Source organism: Drosophila biarmipes, chromosome 2R, assembly GCF_025231255.1.
Source record: "Drosophila biarmipes strain raj3 chromosome 2R, RU_DBia_V1.1, whole genome shotgun sequence".
In the NCBI taxonomy this organism is placed as follows: Eukaryota; Metazoa; Arthropoda; class Insecta; order Diptera; family Drosophilidae; genus Drosophila; species Drosophila biarmipes.
In genome coordinates, this window is record NC_066615.1 from 5,357,478 (window position 1) to 5,379,954 (window position 22,477).

Consider the following 22,477-nt stretch of genomic DNA (forward strand, 5'->3'; position numbering starts at 1 on the left):
GGCGTTGACATTTTATTAATTCCCGTTTGGATACGCTATCTGATTAAGATCGAATGAGTTTAGTAAGTTGTAAATTATTTGATATTGCAACCAGTCAAAAGGACCATAGCAGGTATAATTATTTACAAAAAGAGAGAGAGACAGTTCTATCTGAAGATGGAAAAACAGTCAATTACTTAGTTTGTAAAAGTAAATTGACTTATGTAAATTTAACTAATTTCCGTTTTTACCAGACATTCGTTCATTTAATTATTTAATTGCTTTAGTGTATTGTTGCTATAACATTACTTATTTGTGTTTTTATTTACAAAATTTTCAATGCAAATCCGTTTATTTTAACAACGATTTTATCGTTTAAGTCTACCAAGGAGTATGAATCATTTGAAATGTGTTAACTTACAATGACAATAATAAATTTCTTCTTACTTAGCTTAAACCGAATCAACAAATTTTTCAACTATTATGGAACTAACGCAGATTTAACATTCAACAACAACAAAAACAATTCAGATTAAGACAACTGATCACATAATTTGCAATCGTGTTTTCTTTTCATACAAGTCGTACCTTACTAAAAATCACAGTTGAATGTGGACAAACATTACGTATGAAATTTAATATAATTACAGTCGAGTCTTGTAATTTTCCTAACCTAAATGTATGCAGTTAGTGTAATTTTGGGTGAATACGCAAAAACATCTACATTTGCTTTATATATGTATGTATGTATATGACTGAAGCTTTCACAACTATAGCCCAGCTGCGGGGGGTCTTTTGATAAAAATAAATATTTGTGCGCGTCTCTGGCGGCTGGTGCGATTGACTAGCGGAAGTTGTACAGCTGAAAGTAGTACAACATCAGGACAATAAAAATTGCGGCGAAATATCAGTAATCGAGTCGCTTCTTAAGTCGGAAAAACTCGGCGTTGTCGATACTTGTGAGATTGTCCATGTTAAGGTTTCGCAACGTCTTTACGCCGGACAGCCGTTCCTCCAAGTCCGTGTACATGCTCCGACAGCGGTATATCGACAGCGTCTGCAAACAGTTGCAATTGGTGATGATGGCGTCCAGCGTGTGCTCCGTCAACTGGCTGCAACCACTTATGTGCAAAGCCTTCAGGCGCGGCAACTTGGCAGTAACCACCTGGATTGTCTTGTCCGTTATATTGTAGCAGTCGGATAGATCGAGTTCCTCAATGGATGGACAACTGCTGGCCATTGCTTCCATGCCAAGCAACGAGATTTGCTGACAGTTGGAGAGCATCAACCTCCTTAGCTCAACATGCTTGAGGCCGTACTTTAGGGATACATCGCTGATCTTGTTGCAACCTCGCAGGTTTAATGACCGCAGTCCTCGCAACTGCTGAATGTTGTGACCCTCGAAGTCATCCTCGCGTATCAGGTTCATTTCATAGGCGGCCAACATAGCCTGCTTCCGCCTGGCGTCCCGCACAATTTCATCCTCAGCTTTGCTCCTAAGCGATATTTTAATGGACTGCAGGGATCCCGCTAGGCTATCACGTTCCGCCAGTGTGTTGCTATACGGCGGGTAGAAGTTGTCCATTGAGGACACCTGAGAGCCCGACTGCTTGCGACTGAGCTCCAGCTTGGATATGTTTATGCCAGTAAGGGCTGCATCTGTTAGCTACATTTAAAATTAAGTTTTACTAAAGAGGATACAAATTTATCGAAACTGTTCGTCTTACCCCACTACAATGCTCCAGGGAGAGTTCGCGCAGCCAACGCAGCTGGCCGATTACCGACTGTATAGCATCATCGGTGGCTCCGTTAACACAGTGATTCAGGTGCAGGGATCGCAGGCAGCGCAAATTACTGGCAATGGCCTTGATGCACTCCTCGCAGATTTGCAAATAGGACACGTTTAGCTCCTGCATCACTTGGTTCTCCTCGCTAGCCACGCCCTCGATTATGCCGCTGCTTGTAAGGCTGTCGCAGTTTGATATGTCTAGGATTTTCAGACGTTTAAGTTTGGCCAAGTGAACGGCGCCAGCGTTTGTGATGCTAAGGCACCCGTTTACTTTTAAATGTTCCAGTTGCGGGTTACTTTGCACCAGAGCTGCCAGATTCTCGTCGTTTACACACATCGTCGCCGACAAATCTAAAACTGTCAAATGGGGCTGGGTGGCCAAGAAGTTCCGGATTGTAGTGCAGTTTAGCTGCCTGCATCCGGCCAAATAGAGACGCTGAAGCTGGAGATTAAGGTCGCAGAGTGCCAACAAAGCCTGGCCAATTAGCGTGTGGCTAAAGTTTAAAACACGCAAGGTGCGACGCTGAAGGTTCAGGATGGTCAGGATGAACTTGAAGGTCAGTACCGATTCGCTGGGAAGAACGTGATCCGAGGAGCTGTTGGCCGGATAAAATCTGCGATGGATGGCGTTGTGAAAGGCTATGTGGCAGCCGGACATGTTGATCGTCTCCAGGCTGGGCATGAACGATGTCAGACGCATGAGGATGGCGTCGGTGAGGTACTGGTTCTCACACAAAGTCAGCTCTTTGATCCCGGCCAAGTTTCTGGCAAGGTCGTTCAGGTCGGGGCAGGAGTTGTTGTACGAGTCCAGGAAGGAGCCGGACATGAATAGCGGCAGACAGCGCTTCAGCGACAGCGAGTGGAGATGGGGGAGCACACCCAGCATTCCGTAGAACTGCTTGTCGTTCAGGTCCACATTGTCCAGAGCCAAGGAGTGGGCGGTCCTTCCCATGAAGCGCATCAGCTCCTTAACTTGTCCCAGCGTCACGTCCTCCAACATGAAGTGCTGGAAACGGCGCTCGCAGCGCATGAGATCAGCACCGGGACTGAATAGATCCGACAGCACAACCTTGGAGAAGCAAACGCGCGTGCGCGTGTTGAACTCTGCTTGATCGAGGGCGGCGTGCCATCTCAGGCAGGTGGATCCTGCCGCTTGCAGATCCGAGTAGCCCAGATAGCTAAAAATCTTCAAAACAATCTGGGGGCGGAACAGGAAAAAAGAAAATCAGCTGACTGGCCTAACAGGTATATGGATGTGTAGATATAGATACGCTCGCAATGATGGATTGGTCACGGGACCGCCACGGTCCGTTGACATCATATACTCACCTCCAGCGGCAGGTCGTCGTATCTGTGCGGTCCATACTCCGAGCAAGACATTCTGTTGTTCTCGATGCGAAATTAGCAATTTTAGTCCAACCAACTAACAGCTCCCACCGCCCACTTCCCCAAAACTATAGTGTTGACTAACTTAGTACCTGCGTAAGGTACAGTATGACCGAGCGCACTTGTTGTCCTCGCTGGTCTACAAAATACTACATGAAATGGTACACACATTTAAAATAGAGAAAAATACAAATTATATACAAAAAATGCAACTCATTGTAAAACCTATAGGCAGCTTGTGGGGACTGTTTATGCTGTAAATAACAACAAAATAATTATATTCAAGATTTGGTCTGAGTGTATATATTATTGAATATTTTTAGCCGTTACAATTTGTAACCGACTATTTAGTATTAAATCCGCATTTTGAAATACCCCCTCCAAAAAATGTCAACTGTGGTATTTGTCTTTAGTCAGCATACGGTCCTATTTTTAATGACATCAGATTGCTTGTTGCAAAAAAGGATTTTTGCAAACTAAAAACAATAGATATTCCGTCGCCTAAGTATCCGGAAAAACTGCGTCGACGTGCCCACAATAATGGCCGATCCCAAGTTTCAGAACCTGCCGGGAATAGTGAGTCAAAACTCCAAGCCATTGGAGTGACGTCCGAGCTTTCGTGTCGCCAACTTGCTTACTTTCATTCTTTTAGGCTTATGACCAGCCGGATGTGTTCGAAACTCCCGACGACCCGGAACTTGATACATCCGACTATTACGAGGAGGAGCCGGAGAACGAGGCCATCGAGCGGCTGCACATCTCGCCTAGCATCGCCCATAAACGCTTTAGCGGAGCAACTCTTGAGGGGAGTGTGGATTTCACGGATCGCATCGGACGCCGAGTTTGCCGAGGTTACGATGCGCGAGGATCCGGCGACTATGAGCTGGTGGGCCACGGCGAGAAGGAGACGCCCGTGCAGAAGTGCCAGCGCCTGCAAATTGAGATGAACGAACTGCTGAACGAGGTGGCCGCCCTACAGGTGGACCGCAAGGTTGCCGACGAGGAGAAACAGTCGTACGACGCGGTGGCCACAGTCATCAGCACGGCCCGAAAAGTACTGGAGTCCCTGAAACTGGAACAAGTTCTGGGCAAGGAACAGGCGCCAGGCAGCAAGCAAGTGAAGGCTCTCATCAGCCAGGTGGAGGAGTTTAAGCAGTCGGGCGTTCTCACGGCCATCCCAACGCCCGGCACTGACCTGGCGGCCACAGCTCGCGTGGCCAGCTTAGAGCAGCGCCTTTCACAGCTAGAAAAGGTGGTGGGCGCCCAGCCGGATAAACTAAGTCGCCTTACTGCCGCAACCAACACCACCAACGTGCTGGAGGCCGTGCGTCATCTTAGCACCAAGGCGGCGCTATTGCAGCCGGATAAACTGGACACCATAGAGCAGCGCTTAACCTCGCTGGCCGGCAAGATGGACGCTATTGCCGAAAAGTCTAGTGGTAGTACCCAGGACGCGAAGCGAGATCAGAAGATAACAGAATTGTACGACATCGCCAAGCGCACCGAGCCCGTCGTGGAAATTCTGCCCCACGTCATTGAACGCATGCAAGCACTCGAAGCACTCCATAAATATGGTAAACATTTTGTAATTTCCCTATTTTCTTTTACTTAACCTTTAACCCACCATCCTTTTCAGCGAACAATTTCGCCAAAATCATCGCTGAGATCGAGCAAAAGCAGGGAACCATCACCACCAGCCTGGTGAACAATAAGGAACTGCTGCATTCTGTGCAGGAGACGTTCGCCCAGAATCTGGAGACCATCAACACCAAGGTGGCTAAGGTCGAGCAGCGCGTCGCGGCTATTTCATCTGCTAAATAAATAGTCATAATAAAGCGTATTATAAATACTAAATATTTATGAAAACTATAATAAAGCGATCCACATCTTCTTAGTTTTTGCGATACCTTTTGATTGTTCTATCACTTGTTACGTACTATCACAGAAGAATTTCAATTCTGCGGTTATTTACTATATAATGAAACAAAAACACCTCTTAACGAGGTAAGGTGGCGTGGCGATCACGCTCAATCAACATACAAAACATCTGATATCGACTTTTGTGTATGTTACGCTTCTGCCCGCTTCAGGAAAATATTCCAGCTTCTTGCATCAAAGGTATATTTTATTGAAGCGTGTCGAATGAGAACATTTATGAAACTATCGAAAGTTTAAGCCTTTCAAATCTTGCTTTTGTAAAAGCGGGATTAGAACAAACAAATGGACAAGCAGAGGGTATAATAGTTCAAAATTCACAGTCTTCATAGCAAACATTGTTTTTAAAACATTTCGAGTCGAACAAGTTTTTATGCTTTTGTTATTGCTGACAAATAGAGGCAATCTTAAGCCATGAACTAAATTAACAAAAAACTACGCTAAAGCCGAATGAATGTCATTTATACATATGTGTTGGTGGGCCTTATCACAAGCATGCCAATAGTTTTGGGAACATTGCTAGGAATGCCATTTAAATCCGGAATCAGTTCAACTCAGGCTGTCGCCCTCGCCGATTATACTCTCGCAGAATGTTCAGGATGTGTACTTACACTCTGTGTGCGCTAATCGCACTACACCTTTGTGGGTCCCCGGCGTTCTCTCAGAAAGTAGAGCACTCTACTGTGTTTGAACCTTCCAAAAACCGCAGCTTACTCGAAACCCAACAGAAATTGGATCATCTGTATGCGGATGTTTATGGTTTAAACCCTTTGGAAGAAGAAGTAGATGCTCTGGCAGACGGTATTAGGACCTATGTGCAAAGCGAACTGGCAGTTATAAAAGAAGCTCTAAGCACCATTAAAACATTATTGGAGTCAAAGTATGGACCTTTGGAGAAACCTTGAACATTTGAATTTGGACGACAGCGAACAGCAAGATGGGTACTGCCTCACACTGTGGGACGACGACATGGGTTACAAAAATTGTAATGAATTTCTTCACTTTATTTGCCAAGCTGATAGTGTTTAGTAAAAGAGAAGTTAATATTATTAAAGCTGAAGTTTACATTTTAGTTCAGTATGCAAACACAGCTTATTAAGCTCTTTACCCTGTACGCCTTTGCATCGCTGTTTAAAATAAATGCACTAATAAAATATGTAAGGTATCTAAGGTAAAAACACAACTAAAATTGTGAAATCGTTTTAGTCTATACTGTAAAATATAAATATAGTATAAATAAATTGGTTGAATATCTCAAATTTATTTTTGATATACTTATTTTTACTGTGGCCGCATTGGAAATCATAATTCGGGCTAAACACGGATATAAAAGGTCAACTCTGATTTTCTGAATAAACCGGTATCCTTTTATTCCAATTTTCTTCAAACAAAAAAAGCTATGCAAAATCAACAAATACCAGAAAGTACGCTATGGTTGAGTGACTAGACTCTTAGATACCTGTTATTGAGCTTTTAAAGAAAAAATGTATTATTAAAACCGGAGCTCGCCATACGAGTTAGTCATAGATTAATGGTAAAACTGAATGATATACAAATGGGCGTGCCTAAATTTTTTAGGTCAATCGATAGGTTAGAGATCCTGATCAAGATGCAAACGCTTCATTCTACCTGCCGACGAATCTAGTGTGCCCCTTTACTCTACAAGCAACGGGTATAATAAGGTAAATACTATTTTCAAAAACTTCCTTGTAAGTTGTTGTATTTTATCTTGGACAAATTTATAGTAGCATTAAACATAAAATCGTAGACAAATAAATTTCTTGTTTTTGGGCGTGTCAAAATCGTAACACAACTATTATATTTTTTATGTTTTTTAGCACGGAAAATAATAACACCACAATTACCAAACTATGTTATTTTTTTCATGTACTTTGGTGTTTCTATTTTAAGTCTGTTGAATTTATTTATCGAAATTCATTCTTCGGCAGCCTATTGGTTAGAGTGCGCGACTCCGATAATTGCGGTCCGGTTAGATGCCATATGATGATTATTATTTTGTACGTAAATCGTGTCAAGACAGTTCTGTTTATATTTACATAGTATATTCGCCAAGGTGTAGGTGGTGTACTAGTGTAAGCTAAATCACAAATCACCTAAATTGGTTAGGCACACCTCAAGATATCACTGTGGACGGCAGTCCACATAGTGACGAAGCGCGCCAGGAGGGTGTGCGAGTTTGTTTCAGCGTTTCACTCTAACGCCCACAACTGGTTAAAACGCTTAAATCTGTCTGCCGCCCACATAACATCTTCTGGAAAAGCCGGTAGGTGCTTTGCTGCCTATTTACTCCCTTAAGCTCAGTAACGGGTATCTGATAGTCGAGGCACTCGACTATAGCGTTCTTCCTTGTTTTTTCATAGTATTTTCCCACCAATTTTCGAAATTCATAACTGATTATAAAATGTAATATGTGTATGTGTATAATTTTCTAATATTATTCTCCAACCAATTTCCGGTCGTTCCTATGGCTGCTATATGATATAGTCGTCCGATTTTGATAAAATATAATTCAAAATTCAGAACTAATTAAAAAATCTTATTTCCAAGCGTTGAAGGTTAAGAAGAACGGAAGATATAATTTTTAAACACTTATTTTTCCCTGGGAGCTATAAAATATAGTTGTCCGATCCGGCTGGTTCCGACTTATATACTACCAGAAAAAGAAATAAGAATTCTGGGAAAGCTTCAGCCCGATAGCTTTAAAACTGAGAGACTAGTTTGCGTAGAAACGGACGGACAGACGGACTGGCTGATGAATAAATAAACTTTATGTGTTCGAAAACGTCTCCTTCAGTGCGTTGCAAACTTCTGACTGGAATCATTATACCCTCTGCAAGGGTATAAAAACATCGAAATATAAAACAATCAGCAAAAAATTTTTTTGTGATCTAGGTGCTTTAATATTTCAGGAACTACCATCGAATTATTTTGCCGCGGAATTCTCATTTAAACTAAAAAGGGTCCTATATTTGTTGGTATATGATTTGTTTTATTTAAGCAACGCCTCAAATAAAAAGTTGACCCATATTTGAACGTCAAACCTTAAAACGAAAAAGGAGTTCGCAATTCTAGTCTGTGTTCAAATAGTTGCCCTTCAGACTGAGCAATCCTGCGCTGAGCCATGGGTCAGATCGTGGGCTCCATGCACATGAACGTCTAGATGGTTTGTCCAGGCTGCGGAAACGCAAGCGAAACATAGACTCTTCGAGGGGTAAGGTTGAGAGCGAGCTGGACACCACGCAACCCAAGAAGTGAGCTGTTACCTTTAAGGATCAACCATTACATAACGTCCCTCCCCTGCAGGAAAAAGCTTCTTACCACCACCCTGTACATATTTACGCTCTTTAAGGAGGAAAAGAACTCTGATGCGGCTGTCATGGCTCTGGGTAAAGTGTGGCACCTGCACAAGCTCTACCTGAGCCAGAGTCCCTACTTCTACACCATGTTCAACGGCAGTTGGGTGGAGGCGCAACAGAACTTCATTCAGATCGCGATACACGATGAAAGGATAACCGTGGCCAGCCTGGACGCCGTCTTTGGGTCTATGTACTCCGATGCTAGCCACGGCCACGCTCTTTCTTTTGGGCAGGATCATCGACAAGTGTGCCGAGGTGATGGTGGACAACATCAGTACCATCCAGTACCACGAGGCCGCTTGCCGATACGGCGTGGTTTCTGTAAAGAAATCGGCCTTCCAGTGGTTCCAAATTAACCTGCCAGGCATCTACAGTAAGCAGCCCAATCTGCTGAGGCTCATCTCCATCGAGCTGATGACTGCGCTGACCGCCAGCCCCGATCTGTATTTGATGACGACGGAGTTCGTGCTGTACAAATTACGGCGCTCATGGTTATTCCTGTGCCTGCACCCCGACTACAAGCCAGAGGACCCTGTGCAGCGGGCGGACGAGGAGAGGTCGCAGGAGCGGTTGGTCATTGGCGGTGTGCAAGCGGAGATCCCTAGCGGAGATGTCCGAAAGCTACGAACCCAGTACCTAGTCACCCACCACCTTAACCTACAAACCGTCTTCGATGACAACATCATACCCAAGGAGTGGCTTTATTGGCACATGCACAACCACTGGGACGCCCTGTTGCGTATCGATCACGGCGAGGAAGACTGGTGAGATTTTAATAAGATTCAAAATCTCTACTGTGATCGGCACCCATAGCAGTCCGGAGCCGCTGGACGAATAGCAATTCTTCGAGGGATGCATGCGATGTGGACGTATGTTGCTCGAGCCTGGCTTCCATGTTTGGCGATGGTCGGGCTACAACTACGGCGTGGAGCTCGTATTGAAAATGAAATCATCATCGGCCGTCTCCAGTGGCGACTAGGAGCCGTCAACGCCATCCCCGGCGGCCCCGCGTGAGGCCCGGTGACTGGGCACCATCATTGAAGCTGTCCAGTGGCTCTAATTGTAAATTTGTTTTTGCCCATCACGATTTGCTAGCCAGTCTTATCAAGTGATTCTTCATTGAACTTGATAAACCCCCGATCGGATTGGTATGCGCAAATATATATTTTCATATACCTTTTACAACATTGGTTCCTCATTCCAGTCCGATCCCCTATTCACAATCTTCATGGCAACCATAATCTTTAAACCATTTCGAGTCCAAAATATTTTTAATGTTTTTGTTATTCGGAATGTTCGGAATAGTGGCATTAGCCTTGTAAAAGATTTTAAAAAAGTCCGCTCAAGCCATGTTATATGTGTTGGTGGGCCTTATCACAAGCATGACAATAGTTTTGGGAACATTGCAGGAATGCCATTTAAATCCGGAATCAGTTCACCTCAGGCTGTCGCGCTCGCCGATTATAGTCTCGCAGAATGCTCAGAATGTGTACTTATATTCTGTGTGCGCTAATCGCACTTTCTGGATCCACGGCGTACTCTCAGGACAAAGAGAGCTTTTCGGTGTACCACCCTTCCGCGAACCGCAGCTTATTCGAAACCCAACAGAAGTTGGACAGTCTGTTCTCTGAATTTGACGGAATACGCTATAAATTGTATTACAAACTTAGAGGTAAAATAGACGCAGTTAGGACCTATGTCGACAGTGAACTGGCAGTTATAGAAGAAACTCTGAGCTCCATTAAGAATTTAGTGGAGCCAACGTCTGGACCCTTGGACAAACCCATCCCCCCAAAATTCGAGCTGGTAGGCTCAAGGTATTTTTACTTTGAGCAGGAACTCAAGCAGGATTGGCTTACGGCTGCCAAATCCTGTCGCCAGATGGGAGGACATCTTGCGGCCTTCAAGGACGAGGAAGAATTTGTTACCCTTAAGGAAAAGCTGAATACTGATGCCTTCTACTGGACGGGAGTTAGCCGCCTGGCAACCCCGAATTGGACTCGATCCTTGGCCTCGGGCGCGTTCGTTGAGACCCGGCACCGTTTTACAAACGAACCCGAAATGTACGACAAATTCTGTCTTTCGGTGTCAACTGACCGTATAGATTATAAAAATTGTAATGATCACTTCCATTTTATTTGCCAAGCAGATGATGTTTAGTCAAAGCAAAAAAAATGTTTTGAAAAAAAAAAACTATTTTTGTACAGTTTTAAAAAAATAATTATATTTGCTTAGCTTTTTCTATTTTTCTTAATTGGACGAAAAAAATAAAATAAAAATGTTTCGTGACTTTAACGTTGTAAAAACAAATAACAAAATAAACAAGTGTGGGCAAAAAGTTTGGTTTTTTCTTGAGTACGTTTATTAGCAGAAATATATAAGTTAACCTATCGACCAAGAAAGTCTTTAAGAATTTTGCAATTTCTCGTCGTCGTTCTTCATGACCATTTCGCCAATAATTCGACGCATATCGTTCCACAACCACTGTATTTGCACTTAAAGAACGCCGTTCGTGTGGATTAAGATACAACAAACAAGAAAGGAAGTTACCTTCGGCAAGCCGAAGTTTGTATACCCTTGCAGTTATGTATAAGAAATAATCAACTTTAGTAACACCATGTGAAATTTTTAAGGATTGTTGCTGACTTCAGTGATATTAAAAAACAAATTGTTTCACTCTTTTTTTCAGACAATTTTTTTTTGACATCTAAATGTTAGAGTAGTCCGATTTTTTTTAAATTGAATTCTTAAAAATATAAAAAATTATATTCCCAATACTATAAGATAATATGTCAAAGAGGCCCAAAGCTTAAATTTGTTTCATATTATTTTCCCACCAATTTTCCGATCGTTCTTTTGACAGCTATATTGAACAGTCGTCCGATTTTTATATAATTTATTTAGAAATTCAGAACTAATTACTTACTTCCAAAGGTAGGAGGGTTTATGTTAAAAAACACCGAAGATATAATTTGTATACCCTTGCAGAGGGTATAATGATTTCAGTCAGAAGTTTGCAACGCAGTGAAGGAGACGTTTCCGACCTCATAAAGTATATATATTCTTGATCAGACGAGTCGATCTAGCCATGTCCGTCTGTCCGTCTGTTTCTACGCAAACTAGTCTCTCAGTTTTAAAGCTATCGGGCTGAAACTTTCCCAAAAGTCTTCTTTCTATTGCAAGTAGTATATAAGTCGGAACCAGCCGGATCGGACAACTATATCTATAGGAACTATAGGGGAAAAAATTAAAAAAAAATTATATCTTTCGTGTTTTTTAACATATACATTGGATATAACATTTTTAAATTAGTTCTGAATTTCGAATTAAATTTTATCGAAATCGGACGACCATATCATATAGCTCCCATAGGAACAATAAGAAAATTAGTGGTAAAATAATATTGAAAAATTATATCTTCGGTGTTTTTTAACTTATAACCTCCTACGCTTGGAAATAACATTTTTTATTTGGTTTTGAATTTCGAATTAAATTTTATCAAATTCGGACGACTATACCATAAAGCTGCCATAGGAACGATCGGAAAATTAGTCTGAAAACATGAAATAAAAATGATATCTTTAGTGTTTTTTAACATATAACCTTATAAGCTTGAAAATAACATTTTTTATTTAGTTCTGAATTTCGAATAAAATTTAATTAAAATCGGACGACTATATTATATAGCTGTCATAGGAACGATCAGATAATTGGTGGGAAATAATGTGAAACAAATTATAGCTTTGGGGCTTCTTGACATATTATCTTATAATATTGGAAATATACATTTGTATATTTTTTAGAATTTCGAATTCAATTTAACAAAATTATTTATTATTTTTATAACTGCAAGGGTATACAAACTTCGGCTTGCCGAAGTTTACTTCCGTTCTTGTTGTACATCGTTTAGGCTGGTACTAACAGTAGAAATATTTTTATACTCATCATTTTGTTCATAAAAACAAAAAGTAACTGGTTTTAATAACCTTCAATGATAAAAATTAGAAGTTGCATTTTACATTGTGAATTTTAATAATGTAAAATTATCAACATTGTATTCACACGGATAATTAAATGCACTTTACTGGTAAATCCTGGTCCATGAAGCTGCTCGGAATGGTAAAACTGATTAAGTAGTTAGTAAATACCATCGGAACTCGAATTTTTCCGTTACATTGATGGTATGTTGGGACCACCCAGATTACAGTATTTTTTCATGCCATATGGTTTATTGCGTGGCCCAGAGTGCGGTCACACCACGGTTCTTAAAAATATTAAAGTTTCCAGTTAAATTTAAGCACCTAAAGTCTCGTTGCAGCGCAAACGAGTATAAATTCCACTCACAATTGTGTGTAAGTTGCGAAAAGGCATAATTAATAGCGATTCAAGGCCGACGGGGTGAACTGGGCCGCATCTGTAGCGGGGAAGCTAATGAGAAAAAGTGATGACGGGGCTTACTCCAATTGGACGTGACACAATTTCGTTCTGATGTTGCAGCACCGAATATATTTACGTTAATTTGTTTTAATTACATCTGCAGCACGAAGGGACTGAGCAAGATGAAGATCAAGGAACTGCAGAAGACGGTGAACATCGCCTGGTCGCCGGCGCAGCAGCAGCAGATTCTCTTGGCTGCCGGCACCGCTGCCCAGCAGTTCGACTCCACTGCGAATTCCACCTTGGAGTTATATTCCCCAAATTTCAGCGACGCCACCTACGATCTGGAGCTAAAGGCCAGCGTAGCCAGCCAGTACAAGTGGGTTTTGCAGGGACTCCGCTCCCAAGAGCTCTTTAATTAAACGACTTCTCTTTCGGCAGGTTCCAAAAACTCATATGGAGCCCCGTGGGTGTTGGATCCAGTGGCTTGATTGTGGGCGGCTGCGAGGCAGGGCAGATTAACATATACTCAGCCGACAAGCTGCTGGCCGGCAAGGAGGAGCCACTCCTCAAGCGCCAGGATAAGCACACGGGTGCTGTCAGCGGACTGGACTTTAATCCCTTTCAGAACAACCTGCTGGCCTCGTGTGCGTCTGAGTCTGAAATCCTAATATGGGACCTCAACAACCCGGAAACGAGCATGAGCCCTGGCGCCAAGACACAGCCGCTGGAGGACGTGAAGAACGTGGCGTGGAACCGGCAGGTGCAGCACATCTTGGCCTCCGTGTTCAGCACCCGTTGCGTGATCTGGGATCTGCGCAAGAGCCAGCAGATAATCAAGCTGTCCGACTCACAGTCGCGTGTGCGGTGGCACGCCATCGAGTGGCATCCGGAGGCGGCGACGCAGGTCTGGCTGGCCTCCGAGGACGACCAGGCGCCAGTAGTGCAGCTGTGGGATCTTCGATATGCCACGGCTCCTGCCAAAACATACCAGATTCACGAGCGTGGTGTGCTGGGGATGTCGTGGTGCCTGCAAGATAACGATCTGATGGTTTCGTGTGGCAAGGACAACAGAATCTATTGCTGGAACCCCAATACAAAGATTCCAGAGGGCGAAATCCTGTCTGAGGTTGCGACCACGGCCTCTTGGTACTCGGATGTGCAGTTCTGTCCACGGAATCCAGCTCTGATTGCCAGCGCCAGCTTGGAGGGTGCTGTTTCCATTTACTCCCTGCATGGAGGCACTCACCACCTGGTGCAGACCGCCAACAAGATTGCCGACTCCTTCCCGGGTATGGATCAGTTCGCCCAGGAGCCAATTCCGCAACAAGCCACGCAAGTAGTCTACCATGACCTGACACACGCACCCAAGTGGATGAAGAGACCCTGTGGCGTGGCCTTTGGCGTGAGTTCAGATTATATTTGCTTTGAAATCTACCTAACAAACCCTCTTTGCACTCCTTAGTTTGGTGGTAAGCTGGTCAGCTTTGATAGCACTTCGAAGACGGTAAAGGTGCAGCAGCTGACCACCGAATCCGCTTTGGTGGAGCGGGCCAATGCTTTGGAGCGCTCTCTTGTCGATGCCAACTATTCGGAATACTGCCGGCAGAGGGCCGACGAGACCGCCGATCAGCATGGACGTTACGTCTGGTACTTCATCAAGGCGAACTTTGAGCTTAATCCCAAGGAGGAAATGCTCAATCTTTTAGGTACTTTAACTCAAAACCATGTCAGTACAACACTAAGAATTAATCCTTCCTTAAAGGCTACAACAAAGACGACACCGATAGCAAGTTCAACAAGTTTATCAAGGAAACCGAGGGAAACTCACAATCGGATGTGGATACGCTCACGACCCGCATCTCGACGCTCACCCATGTAAGTGCTACTACGAGCATGTCTTATCAGTTCCTAAAAGCAGCATTGCGTACACTATCAATCTCCACGTATGTTCATCTTGCCCTGTATATTTCTATCCGATAACACACTTTATGCTATGCCGTTGCTGCAGAGCGACTCTTCGGAGGTTGAGTGCGATCAGAGTACAAATTATAGCACCGATAATTCGGTAAGAGCGAAGCCTTAAGAATCGCGATCGGAGCAAAAGACTAAAACATTTTTGTAAAGTTACTAAATGAGTATACTCTTATGCATTTATTTATTTTCCATACGCAGCAGACGCAAGACAACAAGTTTGATGGAAACGCAATCGACCCACAAAATCACAACGACTTTGCCACACCGCCGAGGCCGCAATTTAAGGTTCCCAGCGGAGATCGTGAGTTAAACTAGTTTGCTAATATCAGTAGTTATACATTTTCACTTATGTTGATTAATTGTTATCTTCAACATAGATATTAATGTTTTCCTGCCTGATAATATCAATGCTATCTTTTTCAATAACAATTTATCGAATTCGTGTACTTCGCAGACTCGGATAGCTTAATTGCGGAAGCCATATTGACAGGCAATGTCGAGGCTGCCGTGGAACTCTGCTTGGAGGCACAACGTATTCCGGAAGCTTTGATCATCGCCTCAACGGCTGGCATTGAAACCCTGACCCGCACTCAATCCCGCTACCTGCTGCAGCAGAAGAACGAGCTGTCGCACGTCATTTCCGCCTTGGTATCTCGTGACTGGATGGACTTCGTCAACCGATGCACTGTGGACTCGTGGAGGGAGGCCCTGGTGGCCGCCCTAAAACACAGCGAGCGCAAGGTGGTGGACATCTGCGAGCGGCTTGGTGATCGCCTGTTGAGTGAATGCGCTTCTAGCGTCGAGTTTACGCGCAATGCCATGCTCTGCTACATTTGCGCCGGCAGCATCGACAAACTGGTGACCGCCTGGTACCAGTTAAAACGACTGGAGCAGCAGAACCCCGGTTACAAGCCGAACACCACGGAGCTACAGGACCTGGCCGAGGTGGTGATGCTGATGTGCAAGTCACTGGAACAGCAAGGCATATCCGTGGATCTAGCAGGCCGCTTTGCCGGTTTCCTGACTGAGTACGGCGGTCTTCTGGCCTCCCAGGGGGCTCTGACAGCGGCCTTGCAGTACATTACAACCTTAGGTGGTGGAGAAGCCAACAAGAACGACGTTCTGCAGAACTTGCGAGAACGCATCAACAACGCTGTAAACCTGGATTACTCCCAGCCACAGGCGCCCGTTGCTGCTGCTCCACTTGGCTACCAGCAGCAGCGAGGTCGGGGATCGTTCTCACAGCCTCAGCCTGCTGTCCCGCAACCCTACGGCCAGCCAGCAAGTCAGTTTGCACAGCCAAGCTGGAATGCGCCTGTGCCTCCATTGCAGACCACATATCCAGGAGCCCAGCAGACGCAGCCGCCGCCGCAGATATTCAATCCGCAGCCAATCAAGCCAGAACCCTTGTCCCAACCTCCGCGCCCTCTCAGCAACGCCAGTTCCTCGGGTGGTCCTCCCCCTGCTGGAGGTGCCACTACCTCTGGCGGATCGGGACTTTCTGGGCGTTCTAAATACGTTCTGGATCCATCTGTGGCAGCTCCTACCAGTTCCTACGGCATGCCTTACAACCCAGTGCCCGCCCCCGTTCCGTCGTCCGTTCCCTTCAGCGGAGGAGTGCCTGGGCCTGCACCCCAACCCGCGAGTGTGCCAACCTATAATAGCAACACATTCAACACGAATCCAATTGCGTCTGCCCAACCGTACAATGCGTCGCCTTTCATGGGAGCTCAACAGAATCAATTCCTGCCCGGTGTTAATCCAATTGAGACCTTGCCACCACAAGCTGCGCCACCGGTCGTCCAGAATGTGCAACGCAATCCCACGCCTCCGCCGGGCTGGAACGATCCTCCTGCACTAAAGTCATCGCGTGCGGTAAGTGATTGCTATGACAAACACAAAAGGTAATATCTTAATTGCGTCAACTATTCAGCCCAAACCGAAGCCAGTGGTTGAACCAAGTGCTGCCATCTTTCATCCCCTATTCCCAGTTGATCCAAATCAAAATCAGAACGGCTATGTGGACCCCGCTCAATATCAGGTAAAATATAAGCTACCTTTCTTTCAAATGTTTTTACTGAATGGTTATTTTTCTTAGAATGCTCCACCTCCAGGAGGAGTGCCCAATACATACTACAACCCGGCTGCCTTTAACAACAATCCCCAGCAGCAGCAAACGTATCTCCAGCCTCAGCAACAGCAACTCAACTTACAGCCTTCGGGTATTCCGAACCAAGGAGGCCCGCAGCAGCAGAACTGGCAGGGACAGCAGCAGACACTTGGCTACAGCGAGCAGCCAGCTCCCATCCAGCAGCAACGTCAACCAGAACCTCTCAAGGAGAAGCCGCCACTTCCCGAGGAGTACATTTACTTGCAGACGGTGCTGGAAGAGCTGAAGAACCGATGCCTGGGCGCAACGAATGATCCGGTGAGTAGGATTAAAGTGATTTCTATTGAAAGTTGACTAGATAAGCCATACTCACGTAAATTTATGTCACATTATAGCGCACAAAACGCAAGTTTGTTGATGTTGTAAAACGACTGGAAAATCTATACGACTGCCTAAGAGATGGCAAGGTAAGTATAATCCTTAGACCGCGTATTCCACTCGATAATGGTTCCTCTTTTTTCCAGCTTACTCCTACAACGGTGCAATATCTGAATCAAATAATACAGTACATTCAAATATCAGACTATTCCAACGCTCTGGAAATCCACACCCGCATTGCCTTCGGAACAGACTTTGCACAGTGTGCGGGCTTTATGCAGGGACTCAAGGTCCTTCTGCAATCCGCGTCCGAGCTGCAGTTGGTTTTGCGCTAGAGCGTGATCAGCTCCAGGACAAGCTCACTAACGTATATACTTATTGTATCTTCAAATATGGATGTCTTTTGTGTTTTGTAAACAAAGTGATGGTTCCTTTGTTAGTATAGGCTGGCATTTTTGAAGATGAGTGTCAGCGTTATTCCGTGTATTGAAATATATTTCCACTTAAATCGCAAATAGACAGACAAATAATTAACGAAACGAAAATGGAATTTGCCTTCACAGCAGCTTTGGCTGGTTCCTGATGTTCTCCAGGTCCAGTTGCATGCGCGGCGAGGAGGCAGATGCCGCCATCGGAGATTTGGGGCACACGTGTTCCATTTGCTCCTCAGGCAGCAGGCGGTATTTCTTGAGATACTTATACGAAGCATTTGAAATGTCGTTGGGGCTCTGTGCGTGGGTAAGATTGTCGATCTGGCGCAGTGGTTCGGGATTAGGCGACTTGGGCGATGCGCCCAGGCGCATGTCCTTCATCAGTTCGTCGACGGGTTGGCGTAAATACTTCAAGGCCAGCTCGTTCATCACCAAGCTCTTCTCGGTGTTTGGCTTGGCCAGTTGGGGAATCCTCTTGGTCTGGGGCGTGTTGGCCCGGTAACCCGTAGACTGAGCCATGGGCGAATTGGGTCGAGGAGATTGGAATTGGGGGATCATGCCAGCTTGGGGTGAAGGCATCGGTTCCTCCTCCTCAGCAATGTAATCCTGTATGACCGGAGATATTCGTCTGCCTGCTAAAGAGGATGATTTTATTGCGGTTTAAGATACATTTTAGATTTACCCACCATTGTTGGTGGTCAAAATGTCACACTGGCTGGCGGTGGTCCTGCTGGCTTTGGTTTCGGATTTTGCCCGCTGCTGTTGCTTCAAGAGCAGCTCGCAAAGATTCCTCAGCTGCCGTTGTTCCTGTCGCATGGACTCCAGAAGCGACACCAGTGCGGCCAGATCACTCTTGTTGGCTAGGTTGCTGACGTCGATGTCGGAGTAGACCACCGGGGGCAATGAATTTCGCGGGGGCGACAGATTAAGCGGTTCGGTCTGTGTGCCAGCACAAATCGTCAGGACATCAGCGTTGGATGAGCTTGACAAGCGGGATTGAAAGACCTGCTGCTTGGGCTCCGCACTATACGGCCCCAGATTACTGGAAATGTGATTGGCAGCCAGTGGTGCATCGTTTGTGTAGTTGCGATCTCTGGGCATTATGATGTACTCCTTGGGGGAACAGGGGCTATTGTTGTTGCTCGGCGCAGTTCTGGGTCCCAGTTCCGTGGCCAGGATGGGCGAGAAGTTAACCCGAGGCAGCATCTGCTTCTTCCAGGACGCGAATGTGGGTGGAGCTCGAGGAGGTGGCTCCTGTTGCAGCTGCTGCTGCGGCATTTGCAATTGTTGATCTTGTGGCGGCTGGCCAAACAATATGGACACCTCTGGCACAGTGGGCCGGATGATTTCGTTGGTGTGGCCCATTGGCACCGCTGCACTCGGTCTGGGTGCCGATCTGGGCAGCATATCCTCCGTTTCGGGCTCAAACATTCGAAAAAGGCTCACTTGTCTAGTCGCTGACTAAATTAAATTCGAGCGGGAGAATCTGTCCAATTGGATCTGGGTCGGCCTAGCGGTGGAACTATTGCTGACGTAAAACGCAAAACATCGGTAACTTGGCAAGAACGCCCTGTGAGAGCCAGCATTAATCACCCTGTGTGGATAACAGTCGCTTAACAGCTCCCTGCTGTGTGTCATAGAGAAAACTGAATTTTCGGAAACCTCTGCGGGAATCGGTCGGATTAAATGCAGAACATGCCTGTTTTGGAGCACATTAGAGCCATGGCCGAGACACCGACTCCAGTTGGGAACACCACGGCGCAGGCGGACGCAGATGCTCCGCCCCAGGCTGTCCGGGAACTGACGCAGACCGACCATTTGAACAGACGCCTCCTGAAGTCGCTCCTGGACAACATGCAGGCCACCGAAGCCGCGGCGCAGGAGAGCGAGAACGGCTCCATCGAGGAGGAAAACGAATTTGAAGAATAAATCCTTTATTAGAGTACAGTAAAGCTAGTAAACTAAAACGAGTAAAATAACAATCGTCCATTTCGAGGGGGGCACCTAGATGCGACGGCGCTTGTTGCTCTGCACCGGCGGCGGAGTGGTGGAGGGGCTGATGGACTCATTGGACATGGATCCACGGGTTCGCTTGGCCGGACGCTTGGGCAGCTCCTGGGGTTTCGAGACGGCCTTCTTGTCGGAATCCTTGGCAGGGTTCGCCGGCACCGGCGCTTTGGTAGCAGGTGGAGCTGAAACGCTTAAACTTTTAAGCAAAGGAACTGTGATGCCGGATTGAGATCTACCTTTGCCATTGCTCTCTGAGACTGGGCCACTGTTGGACGCCAACGGGCCCTCTCCAGCCTCCTCGCCGGCATTCACCTCCACGGCCTTTTTGGTCTGTAGCGTTCCGTAATCCTGCTCCGGCAGACTGAACTCGCGCTCCTCGTTGGGGAAGGGCAGCGACTCGAGGTCGTCCAGTTCCTTCAGCTTGTACATGGTGCCCAGGTGGCGCCAGATCAGCTCGCTGGGCATCTCGCGATTCAGGGACTTGGACAGGCGCTGGGCTATGCAGGACATGTAGAAGTGTTTGTTGATCCCGACTGGTCGCAGGCCCTCCATGGCGTGGAACAGCTGCAGCTCCTCCTCGGCGGACCACTCGTGGTCTATGAGGGTGGCGGTGGGCAGAGGGGCCACCGATCCTATGTCCTTGGCCATCATTTTGCAGAGAGCATGGGGTTACAAGTCGGCCAAACACCGCACCGAATGCTTTTCCGCAGTTAGCGATGACACTCGGGCGCACGCACGCGGGCCAACTATCGCAGCGAGGTCCATCGCTAGTTTGGGTGTGTATCCACTTTTTATTAGTCAACTTTTGCTCGATTTTGGCCCGTAGCGTTCGAGAATAAAACTACACTAACCGGAGCTGGTAAATAACTAATATGTGCAAATCTAGTTGTGTGTTGTGTGTGCATCCGTCGAAGTCTTCACTTTCCACTCTAATCCCTCTGTTTACCACACTGCGCAATATGTCTCCGTGTGTCTCCTCCTCCTCTATTCCCCGAAAGAAAACTATAATTATGGGTGTTTCCAAACAGTTTCCGGGTGTTCTCTGTATGTAACGTGGCTTCCTCGCCAGCACTGACAAGTGGCTATGAGCGCCCTCCGCCCCGCCCACTTTTCGCAGTGAATAACCTTGCACTTGTCCGTGTCAAGGCTTCCAGTTAGCCTGGAAATTAATCAGCAATGCGATCGATTGAACTGATGCCCTGGCGCACACGTGCCCGGGAGATACATATGTGCGGGGAGTGACTCACCACCACCAGCTATCCCTACTATCCGCCTAGTACTAAACACTAATCTAAACCCCTATAAACTATGTAAATCTATCCTAGACTCTGGAATTTACACCGTATACATATAGAAATTAGCCTGTGTCGCTGTCGCCTGTTCAATGTTGTACTCGTGTGGGAAAGCGTTTGAAGAAACAGATATCTTAACTACATATACCAAACTTGTTATTTGCAGCCAGCCATTAAGATCCATCCATCCAACCCAGAATACCCAGAACATACGATAAGATAGGCCTAAGCCCAGCCATAAGGCGAAGCCACACAAGCACAAGCACACACCCACCATCCTGTAATTGCTTTTCCCAGTATCCGTAACACTGAGAACCTTTTCAACCATAGGCCTATCCGAGACAGCCATCATGGACGTAATGTCATCATCCCTGCAGCAGCAGCGCGTCGTGGTGGAGCAGCTGCGCCGCGAGGCGGCCATCGACCGCCAGACGATCTCGGAGTCGTGCGCCAAGATGATGAAGTACATCACGGAGCACGAGCAGGAGGACTACCTGCTGACCGGGTTCACCAGCCAGAAGGTGAATCCGTTCCGCGAGAAGTCGTCGTGCACCGTCCTCTAAGGAGGACGCGTCGCAGGTCCGCAGGTCCGCCGGTGCCAAGGAGTCGAGCAGTCAAGCAGTCACGGATTGCCGGCGGACGTTTAGTTTATTTTTAGTTTAGCAAGATGGATTAAGACGCGGATGTGTGTGGAGTACTTTACCAGTACCAGTCAACGCCACCTGGATCAATATATCTTTGTGTAAAAGCCACAACAACTACGATTGTCTAAGCAATATAGTTACAAGAAGTTTGAATTCCAATTGCAAGGAATCTATATATATTATATAAATCGATATATCAATGTGTACCACTCACGTTAACAAGAATTGTCCGAAACCAGAAACAGAAACAGAAACCCAAATTCGCATTCAAGTCTAAATCGAAGCATTTGTTCCAAAGATATCAGAGTTTTTCCTACCCCATTAGTAACGTTGTTAATGTACACGAATATCCCAACTATAACGACAATTAATGCGCTGACTATAGCATCTACTACTCTACCTAAACCGAAACACTTATATATACAGAACTATCAGCGTAATCCGACATACAAATTTATCAATAAACGTAAACTCAACCGAAACGGAAATACATATATTTTGCCTTCTTATTTCGAGAAAATCTGTTATATTTACTGAAAATTGCGAAGATAACAGGACGCGATCGAGATAAAGAAGAAGGAGAACAAGTTAAGTGAAAATGTATGTATTTTGAAGCTTATTAACCACCGGCGGGTGGGTCAAAACCACTAACAGCAAAAATACGCAAATATCTTATTGAATACTTTAAGCTTTAACACGAAGCAGAAATGCTACCCACAACAACAACAAGCTAGTTGAACTTATCGCAATATTTAGTGCGTTTATTATCCAATTTTTCTTAGTCAAAATATA

The 22,477-nt window shown here is 45.7% G+C and overlaps 7 protein-coding genes and 1 pseudogene across 11 annotated transcripts; 5 read left to right on the forward strand and 3 right to left on the reverse strand.

The window, feature by feature from the left end:
• Window positions 1-240: 240 nt before the first annotated feature.
• LOC108029479 (F-box/LRR-repeat protein 2) lies at window positions 241-3,245 on the reverse strand. Its single transcript, XM_017101743.3, has 3 exons — window positions 3,098-3,245; window positions 1,707-2,966; window positions 241-1,645 (listed from the first exon to the last, which is right to left on the reverse strand). The coding sequence occupies exons 1-3, from the start codon at window positions 3,146-3,148 to the stop codon at window positions 887-889; spliced, it is 2,070 nt and encodes a 689-aa protein (XP_016957232.1). The 5' UTR covers window positions 3,149-3,245; the 3' UTR covers window positions 241-886.
• Window positions 3,246-3,550: 305 nt separating this feature from the next.
• LOC108029801 (dynactin subunit 2) lies at window positions 3,551-5,060 on the forward strand. The gene is made up of 3 exons (XM_017102316.3): window positions 3,551-3,730; window positions 3,807-4,728; window positions 4,791-5,060. Exons 1-3 carry the CDS (start codon window positions 3,695-3,697, stop codon window positions 4,973-4,975), a joined length of 1,143 nt encoding a protein of 380 aa, XP_016957805.1. The 5' UTR covers window positions 3,551-3,694; the 3' UTR covers window positions 4,976-5,060.
• A 3,171-nt stretch (window positions 5,061-8,231) lies between these two features.
• LOC108029393 (protein germ cell-less-like) lies at window positions 8,232-9,642 on the forward strand (annotated as a pseudogene).
• Window positions 9,643-12,691: 3,049 nt separating this feature from the next.
• LOC108029546 (protein transport protein Sec31A) lies at window positions 12,692-17,823 on the forward strand. 3 transcript variants are annotated; one of them, XM_017101860.3, is made up of 12 exons: window positions 12,692-12,818; window positions 13,007-13,222; window positions 13,285-14,248; window positions 14,309-14,552; window positions 14,609-14,721; window positions 14,855-14,911; window positions 15,022-15,121; window positions 15,275-16,695; window positions 16,754-16,861; window positions 16,919-17,248; window positions 17,326-17,397; window positions 17,455-17,823. In XM_017101860.3, exons 2-12 carry the CDS (start codon window positions 13,026-13,028, stop codon window positions 17,641-17,643), a joined length of 3,795 nt encoding a protein of 1,264 aa, XP_016957349.1. In that variant the 5' UTR covers window positions 12,692-12,818; window positions 13,007-13,025; the 3' UTR covers window positions 17,644-17,823. The 3 variants fall into 3 exon arrangements, with proteins under 3 accessions (XP_016957349.1, XP_016957350.1, XP_016957351.1); XM_017101861.3 differs by lacking the exon at window positions 14,855-14,911 and having other exon boundaries at window positions 15,019-15,121; XM_017101862.3 differs by lacking the exon at window positions 14,855-14,911.
• Window positions 17,710-19,282, reverse strand: LOC108029548 (uncharacterized). Of its 2 annotated transcripts, none has more exons than XM_017101866.2 (2): window positions 18,426-19,282; window positions 17,710-18,371 (listed from the first exon to the last, which is right to left on the reverse strand). In XM_017101866.2, the coding sequence occupies exons 1-2, from the start codon at window positions 19,168-19,170 to the stop codon at window positions 17,866-17,868; spliced, it is 1,251 nt and encodes a 416-aa protein (XP_016957355.1). In that variant the 5' UTR covers window positions 19,171-19,282; the 3' UTR covers window positions 17,710-17,865. The 2 variants fall into 2 exon arrangements, with proteins under 2 accessions (XP_016957355.1, XP_016957354.1); XM_017101865.2 differs by having other exon boundaries at window positions 17,710-18,374; window positions 18,426-19,280.
• A 37-nt stretch (window positions 19,283-19,319) lies between these two features.
• On the forward strand, window positions 19,320-19,721 carry LOC108029550 (uncharacterized). Its single transcript, XM_017101868.3, has one exon. The coding sequence runs from the start codon at window positions 19,426-19,428 to the stop codon at window positions 19,666-19,668; it is 243 nt and encodes an 80-aa protein (XP_016957357.1). The 5' UTR covers window positions 19,320-19,425; the 3' UTR covers window positions 19,669-19,721.
• LOC108029549 (MRG/MORF4L-binding protein) lies at window positions 19,657-20,496 on the reverse strand. Its single transcript, XM_017101867.3, has 2 exons — window positions 19,986-20,496; window positions 19,657-19,931 (listed from the first exon to the last, which is right to left on the reverse strand). The coding sequence occupies exons 1-2, from the start codon at window positions 20,398-20,400 to the stop codon at window positions 19,744-19,746; spliced, it is 603 nt and encodes a 200-aa protein (XP_016957356.1). The 5' UTR covers window positions 20,401-20,496; the 3' UTR covers window positions 19,657-19,743.
• On the forward strand, window positions 20,480-22,177 carry LOC108029551 (guanine nucleotide-binding protein subunit gamma-1). Of its 2 annotated transcripts, none has more exons than XM_044092439.2 (2): window positions 20,480-20,608; window positions 21,208-22,177. In XM_044092439.2, the coding sequence occupies exon 2, from the start codon at window positions 21,392-21,394 to the stop codon at window positions 21,602-21,604; it is 213 nt and encodes a 70-aa protein (XP_043948374.1). In that variant the 5' UTR covers window positions 20,480-20,608; window positions 21,208-21,391; the 3' UTR covers window positions 21,605-22,177. The 2 variants fall into 2 exon arrangements, with proteins under 2 accessions (XP_043948374.1, XP_016957358.1); XM_017101869.3 differs by having other exon boundaries at window positions 20,487-20,608; window positions 21,372-22,177.
• The last annotated feature ends 300 nt before the right edge of the window (window positions 22,178-22,477 follow it).

Bases quoted from the DNA above. Each gene is read 5' to 3' on its own strand.
- LOC108029479 (XM_017101743.3), bottom strand. From the start codon at position 3,148: ATGTCTTGCTCGGAGTATGGACCGCACAGATACGACGACCTGCCGCTG. The intron at 2,967-3,097 runs GTGAGTATATGA...TTCCGCCCCCAG, and splicing joins ACGACGACCTGCCGCTGGAG to ATTGTTTTGAAGATTTTTAG. The intron at 1,646-1,706 runs GTAAGACGAACA...TTTTAAATGTAG, and splicing joins CCCTGGAGCATTGTAGTGGG to CTAACAGATGCAGCCCTTAC.
- LOC108029801 (XM_017102316.3), top strand. From the start codon at position 3,695: ATGGCCGATCCCAAGTTTCAGAACCTGCCGGGAATA. The intron at 3,731-3,806 runs GTGAGTCAAAAC...TCATTCTTTTAG, and splicing joins TTCAGAACCTGCCGGGAATA to GCTTATGACCAGCCGGATGT. The intron at 4,729-4,790 runs GTAAACATTTTG...CATCCTTTTCAG, and splicing joins CGAAGCACTCCATAAATATG to CGAACAATTTCGCCAAAATC.
- LOC108029546 (XM_017101860.3), top strand. From the start codon at position 13,026: ATGAAGATCAAGGAACTGCAGAAGACGGTGAACATCGCCTGGTCGCCG. The intron at 14,249-14,308 runs GTGAGTTCAGAT...TGCACTCCTTAG, and splicing joins CCTGTGGCGTGGCCTTTGGC to TTTGGTGGTAAGCTGGTCAG. The intron at 16,862-16,918 runs GTAAAATATAAG...TATTTTTCTTAG, and splicing joins TGGACCCCGCTCAATATCAG to AATGCTCCACCTCCAGGAGG.
- LOC108029548 (XM_017101865.2), bottom strand. From the start codon at position 19,170: ATGTTTGAGCCCGAAACGGAGGATATGCTGCCCAGATCGGCACCCAGA. The intron at 18,375-18,425 runs GTGGGTAAATCT...CATCCTCTTTAG, and splicing joins CATTTTGACCACCAACAATG to CAGGCAGACGAATATCTCCG.
- LOC108029550 (XM_017101868.3), top strand. From the start codon at position 19,426: ATGCAGAACATGCCTGTTTTGGAGCACATTAGAGCCATGGCCGAGACA.
- LOC108029549 (XM_017101867.3), bottom strand. From the start codon at position 20,400: ATGATGGCCAAGGACATAGGATCGGTGGCCCCTCTGCCCACCGCCACC. The intron at 19,932-19,985 runs GTAGATCTCAAT...TAAGCGTTTCAG, and splicing joins CTCAGAGAGCAATGGCAAAG to CTCCACCTGCTACCAAAGCG.
- LOC108029551 (XM_044092439.2), top strand. From the start codon at position 21,392: ATGGACGTAATGTCATCATCCCTGCAGCAGCAGCGCGTCGTGGTGGAG.